Genomic DNA, 16,924 nt, shown 5'->3' with positions numbered 1-16,924 from the left:
GGTTGAGCACCCCTGAGTTAGATCATGAACCACTGTAACTTGTGTGACCACGACTATTGATAACACCGTCCCTCGTTATGGACATGATGCCGCCGAACTTGTTTACAAAATTGGTAGTGTTGCGAAGCCTCTCTCAGTAATATCGAGAGCTGCTACAGACCTGTGCGACTACTTCTTTGAGTTGTAATAGCGAGGTCTGCAATATTAAATATGATACACATTGAGTGAACCGTAGTGAAAATTTTGTTCTGAGTTGGGACTAATTTCGAAATGTTGCTTCATATGAAGAAAAAGTATATTTCATGCTCTTCATCATTTATGTTACGTTTTGGAAGATCGCGTGGCTAAATAGTTTGAAAAACATTGTTCTCCTGCAATTATTTTTTTTGTCCACATATTTGTTTTTCAGTCCCTCTGACTGTATTACAGAAACATTTCAGTTTACAACACAGTTATTTTATTTTTCGTGTGGTTATTTTGAGGACAGCTAAGAGCTACTTGGAGAAGGACTGTCAATGAAGAGGACTGGAACGTCTTGGAATGAAGTGGAAGCGCATGAAATCGCGTTCTTTGGACAGTTCTTACAGTTGCCCTATTCCGCTAAATTGAGTTACAGGAAAATGATTATGTTGATGACGACGAAGACGATGATGATTACCCTACTATTTTGAAGCATATCATGTTCTTCCATACTGTTACACAGATTTTTGTTTTATTTGACAAGTAGTCTATTGCTGTAAATATCAGGATATTATTTTAGTTACATAACAAACAGTGGTACCTGATGAACTCGCAACCTCTTGAGTGTTTTACTCTTGATTACAATTGTATTAATGTCTTGAGTTAATATCTTGCATTTCTCTACGTCTACAATCCAAATAGAGCTTATTAGCGCAGTCTTTCATAAGTTAGTTCTTGTTATTTCTGAAGGCACAGCTTGTATTCCGCCTTAGATTGGCGTAATTGTGCCCATTAATTCAATGCAGGCACTAAAAAAATATAAAACTTAGCATGCCGGCTTGCAGCTACTAACATCGTCAAGATACCCAATTAACATCGCTGACCACGGGAACCAGCGTCTTACGGAACCTTCATGGGGGAATAATCGTCGTCAGAATGTAACGTGTGTATGTGTGTGCGCGCGCGCCATAATACTGCACTTCAGTTCGGGCTCTAGTAATATTACAAATCATTACAAAATCATTAGGGTAGAAAGGTTGCAAGAAGTAGTAAAGTGCATTCCATAACCTCTTCTACTCAAATCCCATCGTTACCTTCACGTGGTACAACCTGTTTTTAACGAACGAGACTCTGGGGACCGAATCACAGCAATATAACTGTTCCATAAAAAATGGAGGAAATACCATTTCAGCATGCTGACCTGCGACGGCGTACATAAGCGTCTCCTAAGTGCTGTAGAGGGGATATAGTCGGTGGAGTAGTCTGACAATCCTCCCGGCTAGGTCATATGGATCAGCTAACCAACGGAGATGTGGTTCTGCAAACAGTTTGGAGGTTGTGTGTAGGTGATATAACCGCCATAACATATAAATATGGTGCCTACGTTAAAACGGTTAAGGCTGGCCCACAATAAAGCGGGAACGAGAACGGGAAGCGAAGAACATGAAGGTTTTGATTTAAAATAAATCGAGAACGGAAACGGCTATGCATATCGATATGTAAAGTCGATATTAAGCATTCTGATGTTATTTGTGTATACTTGACCAATGGCTTTTATCTCATGAGTACAAGCCAGCCAACATAAACACAGATTAACCAGCTTCGAAATTTAAGACACGGAATATTTTAGAATTAAATTCAAGTGATAGTCTGATCACATATACACGTAGCACATATTGAAAATGATTCTGTTGAATTTCTGGGTTAGTTACAAGCAATGAATGAACAAGAAATTATATCACGGCCTCCTTGCTACAAAATATACGAGCAAATAGATTTTTGATGATAAGAGAATGAATCTAGTAGGTTGTGGTCGGAAACGAGAACGGCAAAGTTAAAACTTCGCTAACTCTCACGTTCCCGTTCCCGGGCTCCGGCAAACTTCTCGTTAATTGTGAATGTTCATATTTAAATACATTTATTTTAGAAAATTTTCCCTTCTCGTTCTCATTATCGTTTCCGTACCCGGTTTATTGTGGACCAGCCTTTATACTTTTGCTACTCACCTATTTTGAAGAGCAAGAGACTTAATGGCGTTATTGCCAAGAACTCAGCATTAGTTAACAAGAAACAATCATTATGGCAGAAAGACATGTGCCATGTTATAGCCTCCTTGTTCTTTAAAAGGAAAGCAGACTGACAGAATTGACAATTATTATCGAGGCGTTGTCTTCGATACATGACGTGCTAATAGCATAGTGCACTGGGGAGGTTGAGCTGCGCATGGAGAAGATGTGTTTCGTCGCACCGATACCGGAGGAAGTTCAAAACCAGGGTGGGCAATAATAAAAGGCTTACTGCATCAGACAGACTTCGAATTGTTGCAATAAATACTAAATATTACGAGCCAGGAGTGCTTCAATATCATTTTTTGCAACTACTAAATGTACATAGGCCAAATCGGGACGATATTCAAATACAAACTGCTGGGCAATTTATACCCGAACCCACACTTTCTGAAGTCGAAATTGCGATAGAAAAGCTGAAAAAGTACAAGTCTCCAGGTATCGATCAAATTCCAGGAGGATTAATACAATAGGGTGGAAACGCATTATCTTGCGAAATTTATAATATTGTACTTGCTATCTGGACAAAGAAAATTGTACCAGAACAATGGAATGAATCCATAATTATATATATATATATATATATATATATATATCTATAAGAAGGGGGCAAAAGACTAACCGTAATAATTTTCAAGGAATATCACTTTTATTGACGTCATACAAAATTTTGTCCAATATTCTTTTGAGAAAATTAACTCCGTATGTAGATGAAATTATTGGGGATTAACAATGTGGTTTTAAGCGTAATAGATCGACTTTTGATCAGATTTTTGTATTCGATAGCTATTGGAGAAAAAATGGGAGTTTAAGGACACAGTACGTCAGTTATTCATAGATTTCAAAAAGGCATATGATTCGGTTAAGAGGGACGTTTTATATAATATTCTTATTTTATTTATATATTTATTTATTTACTTACTTATTTACTTAATTATTTTTTTGTTTGTTTGTTTATTTATTTATACTGCCAGAGTTAAGGCCATAAAGCCTTCTCTTCCACTCAACTAATATAAGAACAGTAGCAAATATAAAAATTACAGAAATACAGAAACAATATACAATTAATAATAATAATAATAATAATAATAATAATAATAATAATAATAGTAATAATAATATTGAATTTGGTATTCCCAAGAAACTAGTTCGATTAATTAAAACGTGTCTCAGTGAAACATACAGCAGAGTCCGTATATGCCAATTTCTGTCCGACGCTTTTTCAATTCAGTGCGAGCTAAAGCAAGGAGATGCACAATACCTTTACTTTTTAACTTTTCTGTATAATATGCCATTAGGAAAGTCCGGGAAGATAGAAAGGGTTTGGAATTGAACTGGTTACATCAGCTGCTTGTTTATGCGGATGACGTGAATATGTTAGGATAAAATCCACAAACTATTAGGGAAAACACGGGAATTTCACTTGAAGCAAGTAAAGAGATAGGTTTGGAAGTAAACCACGAAAAAACAAAGCATATGATTATGGCTCGTGGTCAGAACATAGTACGAAATGGAAATATGAAAATTGAAAATTTATTCCTTGAAATGATGTAAAAATTCAAATATCTTGGAGCTAGAGTAACAAATATAAATGACACTTGAAAGGAATTAAACGCAGAATAACTATGGGAAATGCCTGTTGGCAAATGTCGGTTGAGAAACTTTTATCATCAAGTCTGCTCTCGAAAAAGCCGACAGAATTTATAAAACAATTATAATAGGCTACCGGTTGTTCTGTACGGTTATGAAATATGGACTCTCACTTTAAGAGAGGAACAGAGTTTAAGGGTGTTCGAGAATAAAGTGCTTAGAAACGTATTTGGGGCTAAGAGGGATGAAGTTACAGGAGAATGGAGAAAGTTACACAACACAGAACTGCACGCATTTTATTCTTCACTTAACATAATTAGAAACATTAAATTGAGACGTTTGAGATGGGCAGGATATGTAACACGTATGGACGAATCCAGAAATGCATGTACTGTAGAGTGTTAGTTGGGAGATCTAAGGGGAAAAGACTTTTGGAGAGAATGAGACTTAGAGTGGAGTATAATATAAAAGTGGATTTGAGAGAGGCAGGATATGATGCTAGGAACTGCATTAATCTTGCTCAGGATAGAAACCGATGGCGGGCTTATGTAAGGGCGGCAATGAACCTTCGGGTTCTCTAAAAGCCATTTGTTAATAAGTAAATTATTATTATTATTATCATTATTATTATTATTATTATTATTATTATTATTATTATTATTATTTATCTAATTTTCCTGAGCGCATGTTTCTTTTCTCTTGTTCATACTATATTGTTTCGTGCGATTCCCTTTCACCATGCTCACCACAAAACCAATGAGTCTCGTTACTGGTGTAGCTGGTCATGATGTCCACTTAAGTGTCAACGAAATTATCCACACCCTTCAGTCCTGGCAGGAAGAGGAAACAGCCGTAATAGTTTTGCAGACTAGTGAAATGTATAATCAAGTTATTACACATGGTCATTTTCATTGGTTTGTGATTATTTCGTTTCTTCGTTAATAGTACCTTGTCAAAAGTTGGACGAAGAATTTAGACTATATTTCATCAGCGAATTTGCATCGTTTGGCAAATGTCCCAAGGTGTACTGGACGTTAGCTGATAAGAGCAGTTCGCTTTTCCATAGTAACTATCGAAAGTAGCAAACCTATTGAGCATTAGGACATTCTGCAACTAGTATTATTCATTGTATTGAATCTCCGGATATAAAGAATGACGCCTTAACCTTGTCTGACACATTAAGCAATTAGTATCGCCAGTTTTGTAACCTTCAGTTTCAAAATTGTCATCAACATCACCCATCGCACACGAGGGCTTCACGCGTTCAGTTTCTTGTGCCAAAGGAAATTCAGTGAGATAACAATGTGTGATTCCCAGACTGACACTCTGCATCATTACCGTCCGTGCTGCTCATAATATAATAGATAATTTTAACGCTGCGTGAAAACCACTTCTGTGTTCTCATTCCTTTCTCCTCATCCTTTTCCTACCTCGCTTCTACTTTGTCTTCTTTTTTACTCTATTTTGCTCTTCTCTATTTTGTCACTTTCTTCTATCGCCTTTTAAATTCATTATACACTTTCTTTTTCTTTTTTCATCTTTCTTGTCCTTCGTCTTATCCCTCTTCTTACTTTTCCGTCCCACATTCGTATATTTATTTGCTTCCTCTTCTAACTCTGCCGTTCTTCCTCTACTCCCTCTGTTCTTCTTCCTTCGTCCTCTGTTCTTCATCTCCCCCTGTTTCTCTACTTCTCTTGCTATTCCTTTTCCTCTTCTTCTTTCCCTCTCTCTGCTCTTCTTCTTTCTTTCCCTCGACTCTTCCTCTCTCTTCTCTTCTTCCTCTCCCTCTGCTCTTCTTCCTCATCCTCTGCTCTTCTTCTCCATCTCCCTCTGCCTCTGCTCTTCTTCCTCTTCCTCTGCTCTTCTTCTTTCTCTCCCTCTGCTCTTCTCCCTCTGCCTCTGCTCTTCTTCCTCTTCCTCTGCTCTTCTTCTCCATCTCCCTCTGCCTCTGCTCTTCTTCCTCTCCCTCTGCTCTTCTTCTTCCTCTCCCTCTGCTCTTCTTCTTCCTCTCCCTCTGCTCTTCTTCCTCTACCTCTGTTCTTCTACCTCTCCCTCTGCTCTTCTGCCTCTGCCTCTGCTCTTCTACCCCTCCCTCTGCTCTTCTTCTTCTTCTCTCTGCCCTTCTTCCTCTCCCACTGCTCTTCTTCCTCTCCCTCTGATCTTCTCCCTCTCCCGCTGCTCTTCTTCTACCTCTCCCTCTGCTCTTCTTCCTCTCCATCTGCTCTTCTTCCTCTCCCTCTGCTCTTCTTCCTCTGCCTCTGCTCTTCTCCCTCTCCCGCTGCTCTTCTTCTACCTCTCCCTCTGCTCTTCTTCCTCTTCCTCTGCTCTTCTTCTTCCTCTCTGTTCTTTTTCCTCTCTGTTCTTCTTCCTCTCCATCTGCTCGTCTTCCTCTCCCTCTGCTCTTCTTCCTCTGCCTCTGCTCTTCTACCTCTCCCGCTGCTCTTCTTCCTTTTCCTCTGCTCTTCTTCTACCTCTCTCTGCTCTTCTTCCTCTTCCTCTGCTCTTCTTCCTCTCCAGCTACTCTTCTTCTTTCCCTCTCTGTTCTTCTTCCTCTGTCTCTGCTCTTCTACCTCTCCCTCTGCTCTTCTTCCTCTGTCTCTGTTCTTCTACCTCTCCCTCTGCTCTTCTTCTTTCTCTTCCTCTGCTCTTCTTCTTCCTATTCTTCTTCCTCTCTCTGCTCTTCTTCTTCCTCTCCCTCTCTGTTCTTCCTCTTGCTCTCTTTGCTCTCCTTCATCTTCCTCTCCCTCTTTGCTCTTTTCCCTCTCCCTCTCTGCTTTTCTTCTTCCTCTTTCGGCTCTTCTTCTTCCTCTCCTCTGCTCTTCTTCCTCTACCTCTGCTTTTCTTCTCCCTCTCTCTCTCTCTCTGCTTTTGTCTCCTTCCTTTAGTTACTATAGTCCTCATTATCCTCTTCTTTATCCTTCTTGTTACACGTTTCTTTGTTTAAACCTACTCATATAGGCTACCTTCTGGTTAAAGTTGATTAAATGTTTTACTTGAAAGCCGTGTATCAGTTTACGAACATCACATTTCGTACTCTGTATAAAAATGGAGACTTCTCTTATCCCGAAAATATATTGCCTTAAGAAGCATAGCAATCCTAAATGTAATTGAAGATTATACACAGCAACTGGCAAATGGCGCCCCGTAACAAATATTTCACTCTTGAAGTCACCGGTAAGTACTTCGCCATCACGTCACTTGCTCCACATCACATTCTGTTACAGTCATGAATCTGCATGCTCTTATTCCTGATTGCTGCAACAGACAGGACAGGTGGTGAGTCAGTCTTTGAGCTCATTTCCAACTGTTAACAGATGATTATGTCATCAAGGAGGAGAGCTATAACAAGGCAAGCAAGGAGTAAAACTTTCAACATAAAACTGTAACGAAATTTTATTTTTCTATGTTCAGTTTGTTATCCATCCCGAATACACTGAAGTCCATTGGCTTATATTACAATCCTTATTACTTTCTACCTCGTTTTATATTTTGTCCATTAGAGGATACAGTACAGTCTCACAAAACTTTGGCCCAAAAATACTTCTATCCACAAAGCAGGACACTTGGTGGGGCGGAACAACTGACAATGGGACAGTCTCCTCATTCAGCACCACGATTATTTTTTGTAGGCCTACCGTAAGGTCAGCAGCATACTGCATCGGACATTCTGTTTCGATGCGACGGTGATACAATAACACGCATTATTATGAGGCTGTTGCATATTGCATTGTACACTCGTTCCGGAATATTCATCTGATTCCGTTTGCTGCAGCCTCATAACAATGCGTGTAATCATGTAATTACCGTCACATCGAACGGCCCGAGACAAAACCATCCTGTCCGAGACAGAACGTCTGATGCAGTATGCTGCCAGCCTAAATAAACTATGTGAGACTAACTGATTTACTTACAGAGGAATTAAAAACAAGGAAAGCTTTCACAAAATTAGCCTTTGAAAATTTCTGTACACGTAAGGGAGTAAAATGTCTTGCAAAAACGTAGCTATCAATAGAAACTGCAATACAAGAAAGTACCATTAACGTGGCACTTAATTTCATCATACGTTTTACGAGTTTCGCAACAATTCAATTAATTTATCATGTTGCGAATGATAATAGTGCTCATATTATTTACATTAATTCTGATTCAAAATACATATCTCATGAAATTATTTAATAAGGACCAATTTTCGAAGCGAAACTTTAGTTTCATGGATTTCACATAAAATGTATTCTCAATAATCTCATACATTTTATTTTATACCGGGTGTAACTGGTTATTCTTATCCGAAGGACATTTTGTGAAGAGATTCTAAATCGCACGGAAGGAGATGGCTTTATTGACACTTTGTGGATGTCTGAAGAAGCGCCTTTCAATCTCGATGGTAGTCACTTAAAGGACGTCCTTTGCAATAAATAAGTGCCAGACTATGTACTTTATGATGTCATACATACCATTTTGAAAAAAATTAATTCTTGAGTGAACAAACATGTATTTTTTGTTATTTAACGACGCTGTATCAATTATTCGGTTATTTAGAGTCGATGGGATTGGTGATAGCAAGATGGTATTTAGCGAGATGAGGCCGTGGATTCGCCAAAGATTACCTGACATTCGCATTACTATTGGGGAAAACCTCGGAAAACCCCAATCAAGTAATCAGTCCAAGCGGGAATCGAACCCACGCCCGAACACAACTCCGGATCGACAGGCAAGCGCCTCAGCCGACTGAGTCAACCGATAGCTAACTAACGAGAATTAATCGCCCGTTCCTCTGCCGGACTCTGTTTATACTCGTATTACAATGATTATGCTACGACTTACGTGAAACTTGAGGAAGTGTTTATGTGATATACAGTATAAGTGTTACTTTAAATACAGGGACATAATTTTATTTTTACTAACATTTTTAATATTAACCTGGCTATATCTTTGGATTAAAAGTCTAGAACCGGAAACACCGCTTGCTCCCCCTTCCAAGACTGGAGTTCGATGATACTGCCGTAAAATACAAATCACTTTACTAGGTATAGGAGGGAGCACATTAGCGTACAATATAGAGAACGAAGTTAAATTCAAAAATAATCATAGTACGGATATTTAAACACATTTTTGAAAATGGTGGCCGTTCATTTCGATACAGACCAGTTCTTTTGTGCATATTATCGCACTATAGACTATTGTACCTAATTCCAATTACCAGTTTCGTCCTTCGTACGAGTAACTCATGTTGAAATAATTCTATACCTACTCTATAAAAGAGTACGTACCTTACGTACTGTAAATTTAATCTTTACTTCTACCCGATCCGAAAAGATAAAATTACTCAGAAATGCTATCTACTGTCCGTTCAAGTGGTTATGCCGCAGGATCGTAGAAAGGGGGGAATCACGTGACAGTTAATTACTTAACGAGGCCCTTTTATTGAAGTTATTTTAAACAGTTGTATAATATTACGTAAGCGTCCATTTCCTAACAGAAATTGAATCTTTCAGAAAAGAGCTAAGACAGCCCAGCTACTAGACTTTACAGAGGGGCGAAAAGAAGCAGGTGGGGGAAACCGGGATGCGACGTAGGCAAACGGACGACAGTACCTGTGCGAAAATACGATTCAATATTGAAAGCTCTTTCGTCACTGGAAAACGCGAACATATTTCTGGAACGTACTATACTCACTAACTCAGTACTGCATACGCGGTCTTGGTTCTGTGTGGAGGACGGTTGTAAGTTTACTACTAGAGGGGGTGGGAGTGAAGTACATTCAAAATCTCAGGTACAATAAAAATTGAAGTAAAAATAAAATGATGTCTCTCTACTATTCTATATTTGTACATTATTTGACTCGTCTTCAAAATCTGAATTTAATATTTTGTTTAGTATAATACAATCTGTTGTGAATGTGTAATACTACAGCTGGTATAATCGTGGTTTGCAGGTTCCGGGCTCCGGTGTTGGACCTGCTCCTCTAACAGCGAACGCCACTGCGGAGACCCCTTCAACAAGACGTACATCTCCATGGTCGACTGCAACAGAGACCGATCACAGCACTACCACATCCAAACTGCCAACGTTGTTTGTAAGAAGTCTAAGCACCTAGGTAAGCACCGATAGGTCTGAGGTGTGATGTGACCCATGATCCATCGTCATTTGGCAAAATAAACACTCGAGTGGTTCACTGAGAACAGACTAATCTATTTGTATCAGTCCTACCAAGGGTAGGAGGTACACCCTATCTCCGCAATGTTAAATTTGCTATCTTTATTCTGGATTTTCTCTAAAACTACCAATCCTAAGGCGATGAAATTTGGTACACTAATATATTGATGGTTTCTGTACTGATTGACATTTTTGTAAATGGATCGGGACACATACACATTATATTTTGACCTGCCATGGTGTACCACCTCTCCTTATTAATTTTTCATATAGCGAACGATGTGTACGAGGCATGCATTTCAAAGTGGAAATACTAAGCTAACATTTACACTATAAAAACTCTTTTTTCCTGATGACAGAAGGGCCGAAGAACACTCACAATATAAATCGCGCAAAAGATACACGAACTCGTAAACAGGTCCATGAATTAGCACGCATAATCTGTCCGCTGAAGTTACGTTGAAGGCCACTACTTCTCGTATAGTAAGTAAATGCTCTTTCCTGCGTTTTACTCCCCCTCCATTTCAAGAAACACAAAGAGCTTGTTACGCAACAAAGAAACAATTTAATAGTAACATGAGCACGTCGCTTTCTGAATCCCCAGAGCGTAAAATGACTAGGGACTTCCTTCCGAACTGCTTCCACCTTCCTTGTAAGGTGCAGTCGTAACCTACTTAATGCAGATGCTATCATTTCGTAATGGTAGCCCTTAATGCTTTCGTTAAAGTCATTTCCTTGTATTGATCATGAGTGAACGCATTCGACTGGCGAAGCCTCATCTAGAGTCCTGCGTTTGGTTATTTTGGGTACAAGTTAGGTACACATGGATCATACTACGCATCTTGGAACGGAGAGCTCTGACTCGTTTGCCCGCTCCGTTTCGTATGTTTACATCTGTTTGTTTGTATTATCGACGCGCTCTCATGCTTAACATTCGGCAGATCTTTTAAATTTAATTGTATTATTGTTTTCAATTTCTTATGTAGCCGCTCTAATCACTCGCCTCAATTTCAATATAGCAACCAATAAGCTGCTTCCATTATTAAATGACATCTACTTGTCTAATCAACGTGGACTAAAACCGAGGTTGCCATGTCTTGTGCTGAGGACGAACATTAAGGTATGTGATTAAAAATTATTATTAAAGGGTTATTATTAAGAGTTAAGAATGTCAACGTACTCATATATGAAATAATAATAATAATAATAATAATAATAATAATAATAATAATAATAATAATAATAATAATAATAATAATAGTCATTTAACAATATAACAAACTAGTGCTTATTCTTATCGAGGAAGTAGACGTGACAACGTGACGCTTAGAGTGAAACCTACAGAGCAACAATCGGTCGGCAAAATTATGTTCTAAAAGCACACCGCACATTATTGTATGATGCCTACATGTTAAGCATGAGAGCGCGGCGATAATATAGGGCAATATAGGCACTATACAATGAGAATACTACACACGTACAAAATAAACTGTCATGAATATTTAATAGCAAATAAAATAATATTTATTTAATCTATATTATGGACAACAGAAGATTATCCTCAGAATAAGTAAAACGCAACTAGATTTTATATAGATATATTTTTTTGTTTCACAATACATTTTTCACCCAAAAAGTAAAAGCTAATGCTCATTCTTTTTCGTCTGTGTTTCGAAAATTTAAATTGCGCTTTTTAAAATAAATAGATATATTTTATCAAAGCGAAATGAGTTTAGAAGTAAATTTTATGATAGTTTATTGAAAAGATTGAAATTTGAATATTTACAATTAAAAATGGATTAAGTCTAATATTGAAATATCATATAAAATATATTTCGACCCTAATGTTTCAACTTCTGTTCATTGAGAAATGTTTGTAGGTTGTTTTGTCTTCACGTATTACCGTCTCTAATGCCAGATTATAGAAATTAATTGTGAATAGGCCTACTTGTTTTACGCGTGAACGTTATAACTGGACACAGTCTATGTACACATCTATAAATAAATACATAAATAGTTGTGGAAATTACAATAACACAATAAATCACAATAAAATTATTTACACTGACTACTTGCTTTACGAGTTTCTATACATTACAACGAGTGACTGTAAACATTTTAAGTTTTTAAAAATAGACATTTCTCCTTTTTTCTGATAAAGCATATTTTCTTATATCCTAATGAATTGCTCGCTACCCAATTCTTCTATTGGAGAAGTCATTTCCAACCGCCTAGCTTTGTTTTGTTTTGACATGGTTCACTGAACATCAGATATGAAGTGTACGCTGCGCTATACTCCGTACATACCTACAGTGTTGCGTGCTGCTCGGAGACTTTAGGTAACCAAACGTAGGACTCTCAGCATTTCTATTCTATGAAAATAATTGGTAATAGTAGAAACAAATAGCCTACCTGGAAAACGCGTTCATGTGTGTATGTGTTGTATCGAAAGTCGTTTCAGCAGTTGCTCATCTATACTAATAATAAATCTGTAGCCGAAATTTTTCTGGTAATTTTCGATTTTCCAAAAATAATTGGTCCTAACATATATAATTAACCATCCTGAAACCGAAAATCGCTTTTTTGAAATTTTTGTTTGTATGTCTGTCTGTCTGTCTGTATGTTTGTTACCTTTTCACGCGATAATGGATGAACGGATTTCGATTAAAATTGGAATATAAATTAAGTTCGTTGTAACTTAGATTTTAGGCTATATGGCATTCAAAATACATTATTTAAAAGGGGGGTTATAAGGGGGCCTGAATTAAATAAATCGAAATATCTATCTTATTATTGATTTTTGTGAAAAATGTTACATAACAAACGTTTCTTTAAACATAATTTGCGATAAGTTTTATTCCTTGAAAAATTTTGATAGGACTGATATTTAATGAGATAAATGAGTTTTAAAATTAAAATGACTGCCATCTAAGGCCGTGTAATGAATTAAAAAACAAATGACTTCGTCTATAAGGGGCCTTGGACAGCAACAATCGAAAGCTATGAAAGATAGCCTACAGAGAATGTTTCTGTGTTTGTATGAAGTAATATCGGAAGCTAAATTAACCGATTTGTATAATTAATTATTATTTCACCATTGGAAAGTGTAGTTTCTCTAGATGGACATAATGCTATAATGTTATTACAGTAACTTCTGATATAATATAATATAATATAATATAATATAATATAATATAATATAATATAATATAATATAATATAATATGTAAAATTATATAATACAATTTAATTTATTTGAAGGGTTCACAATCATAGTGGGCCAAGCGCCATTTACTGAATACGTAGTAAACAAGGGTTAAAATTAAGTTATTACCATAATTAAATGGAAACCTATAACAAATAAAATAAAATATACACATTAAATCTAAATTATGTCAATCTTCATTAAACTATGGTTGCATGTAATAAAAATTAAGAAACAGGTTAAAAGATTGTCATTGCACCAAATGAGTGGTCTCTGGACCAAAATGATCGCATTTTTAATTATTTGGATGCAATTTAAATGAAGTAACATATTAAACGATTTATCCTTCTATCAAGCACGAATGTTCCCGGATCAAATGTCCTATTTTAATTATGTAATTACTTTATATTTATTTCTAACGGGTGCATCGGAGCGCACGGGTACGGCTAGTTAAATATATATTTTCGTTTCGATATTGTTCTGGCACAAACAACAGCATATCATCAAAACTTCATCAGCAGGGTTATTTGTCACGTCGCCATCTTCGACTCAGTAAGTAGCTTAAATCCGCATTTATCGTGTATTTTGACGTAGAATATGTCTTTCCCCGTAACGAATATGGGAACCCATTCCGAGATCCATGATGAAAGAGTGACAGAATTTCAAATGCTGACTGTAACAACACTATGAGCTACAACCAAATGCTAATGTTATCAGTAGTTAGACCATGAACCAATGTAACTTGTGTGACGCCACCTCTCCTCGCTACGAGCATGAGGGCGCCGAAGTTGTGTGTGAAATTAGCCTTGCCTTGCGACTTCTCTCAGTAATATCTCGGCATCGAGAGTATCTACAGACCTGTGCGACCACTCATTTGATTTGTAATCGCGAGTTTTGCAATATTAAAGTGATACATACAAGTTACATACACTCTGAGTGAACCATTTGTTGTGAGCTGGGACTAATTTCTGAGTACATTGCGTACCTACTGTAACATCTCCAAAATTTAACATCTTTCAAAATCATTCTTTTAGTATATGTAAACTTCCAAATAATTCCTGAACATTTCAGTATTCTAGATTAAATAGAAGTTCAGAATATGTTCTTTTTGGGTGAAAAAAAGAACTAAAACTGAAGCTGGACGATAATAAGACGTGTACATTACCTATACATGTATTACGTCCTCTTTTTAGAAAAAACGAAACATTAAGATGGATATAATTTTAGTATAACCATATCTTATATACAATTTTGAAAAGGAAAATTAAAAAATAAATTTAAAAATAACAAATGCATAATTTTCCGCTCTAAATCCGTATTTTTTGGAAAATGTGGACTAAAATTAAAACTTATATAACCCTTCTCAGAAAACTGAAACATTAAAATGGATACGATTTTAGTATAGTCATATGTAATATACAATTTTAAAGAGGTGACATCAAATAATTAGTTGGAAGAATAATAAATCAAAATTTTCACCCAAAATCCAATTGCAATTCCCCTTAATCGGTGTTACAATCAGTTCTGCAACTTCTCCTACACGTATGTGAGACTGGTAAACTAAATATAGGCGTTTCAAGCAACTCACGCAAAGCCGAGATACTCGATAAATGGCATTCATGTGTGATAGGACAATGAAAATGAATTATGGAAAGTTTACGCGAGAGAATGGTTCACGCATTGTTATGTAAGATTTGGACTTCTGTTCTCAAGGTTACATGAGTCAGTTATTTTATGACATTTCGTTTCGTGGGAAGAATACAAAAATGCCCCGTGGCGTGTTAAAGAAATACTAGTATTGTCATGACAACTGAAGATTTCAGTCCTTGAAAATGTTACGTTCTACATTAATTTTAATGGCCAAACACTCGAGAATACTTTAGATTACGCGTAATTGCAGACAATACATAATTTTGAAAGGCACTGCAAATTATGTAGCCTACAGGTATTAAAACATTACAGTAGTGGAAAAGTGCTATTTTGAAAATACCAATGTATAGGTCATTCAATATACACAGTGTCCCAAAAACGCCGCCCACGTTATTAGAATAGGCAACCCAAATCACGCTATCACGGATGGGTAAACATGCTGATTTAAGGGATGAAAAGGGTGAAATCTCTGTTTTCTATATGAGCCGTTCAGAGCAGAAGTGGTGTAAGTCAAAATTGGGTAATGAGGTTTAAAGTAAACATTCTGTAAAATAAAGCGCAAAGTAGCAATTAATATTCCTTCGTGCTATCCACTGCCTACTAATAGTTTAAATAAATTGAATATTAATTGTTACTTTGCGCTCTATTTTACAGAATTTTTACTTTAAACCTCATTACTCAATTTTGACTTACACCACTTCTGCTCTGAACGGCTCATATTTTTCGAGATAGGGACTTAATTTTTCATATGTAGCAACATCTCATTAGTATTAATGTCTCCAAGTTCCAGTAGCATCGGTCTAACAGTTTCTGTGTTATTATTTAATTGTTTCTACTTCCACAAAATATATATAGGCTTGAAAAATTGTAAAGCAGCTTTGACATGCATATAATTTAACAGCAGAGTCATCATTTTAATTTTGAATGTATGAATGACCTGAAAAAATTAATCCAATCCGTTTAAAAATTTTCATTTTGAATGTTCGGATGGTCTATTTATTTTATAATTTTGGAAATATTTACTTTGCCCAAAAGTAGTTTTGTAGTTTTTTTAAACCATAATTCCCAGAACATGCAATAAAAATTTCAGCTTCTTAGCATGAAATTTGCCCTCCTACTGCTTATCCCTTGCTCTCTGTCCTGCTCCTTACACTTTACGCCTTACCCTAAGCCTTCCATTGCCCTCCTACTTTTTCGACTCCATATCCTTCCTAAAGCTTCTCCCCTTGTTCTCCTCCTTACTCTAATCTTTTTTTTCTCCTCTTTATCCCCTTGTTCATTCTATCCAATCCTGTCCTTCAGTTCATGCCCTTTATCCCCTCTCTTTTCTGCTCTCTTTCTTCTTACCTTCCTACACTTTACCATTCTGTTCCTTACCTCCTGCCTCTTTTTATCTTCTAATTGTCCTCATTGTCTTCATTGTTTTTATTTTTCTCTCTCTACACTCTACACTCTAATGCAGAGCTTTCCAAACTGGGTGTCACGACACCTTGGGGTGTCCTTTGAAGGTTTATGGGGTGACGCGAACTGTTTGGCATATTTCATTATTTTGAGTTATTAACTCATGATAACTGAAATGAAGTAAGAAAATCACTTGATCGCCCCTTGCTTACCTAGCTGTCTTGTAGATGCGTGTCCTTAATAGACGCATAGATGTGTATAGTTGTAGTATACAAGTATAAGTCTAGTCTGCAAGGTAAGGATGAGAATATCTTAACTGCAACAGACAAAATATCTGCCTTATGAGGCAAGTTAGCATTTTGGTCTCGGAAAGTGAAAGAGGGCAGCTACGAAATGTCCCCAAATACATCTCAGTGTGATTCAAAGAACGAAATAAAATATTAAATTTACAACTATTTAATATTACTTACAGATAAATTCGAACGTTACTTCCCAGATCTGAACACAAAAAGCTTATGACTGGATAAGAAATCCATTTTTGTCATCTGCAGTTAGTAGACTTTCCTTAGCAGCAGAAGAAGAAGAATTGACAGAGATTAAAAATGATAGGATCTTAAAGTTGAAAAACCAAAGAGATGATTTGAACAGATTTTGGATTTCACTTGAAGATTTTTTC

At 36.7% G+C, this 16,924-nt stretch overlaps 1 protein-coding gene across 1 annotated transcript in view; it reads left to right on the top strand.

The window, feature by feature from the left end:
• LOC138712155 (UPAR/Ly6 domain-containing protein crok-like) overlaps positions 1 to 16,924 on the top strand; it is a 45,544-nt gene that overhangs the window by 25,357 nt on the left and 3,263 nt on the right. The window contains exon 2 of the mRNA XM_069843639.1: positions 9,772 to 9,933. Coding sequence (XP_069699740.1) covers positions 9,772 to 9,933 — 162 coding nt within the window. The remainder of the gene's footprint in view (positions 1 to 9,771; positions 9,934 to 16,924) is intronic.

The sequence above is a fragment of the Periplaneta americana genome, chromosome 13 (genome assembly GCF_040183065.1).
Source record: "Periplaneta americana isolate PAMFEO1 chromosome 13, P.americana_PAMFEO1_priV1, whole genome shotgun sequence".
In the NCBI taxonomy this organism is placed as follows: domain Eukaryota; kingdom Metazoa; phylum Arthropoda; class Insecta; order Blattodea; family Blattidae; genus Periplaneta; species Periplaneta americana.
The sequence above is the reverse complement of the archived record's forward strand: the minus strand, read 5'-3'. Positions and strand labels throughout refer to the sequence as shown.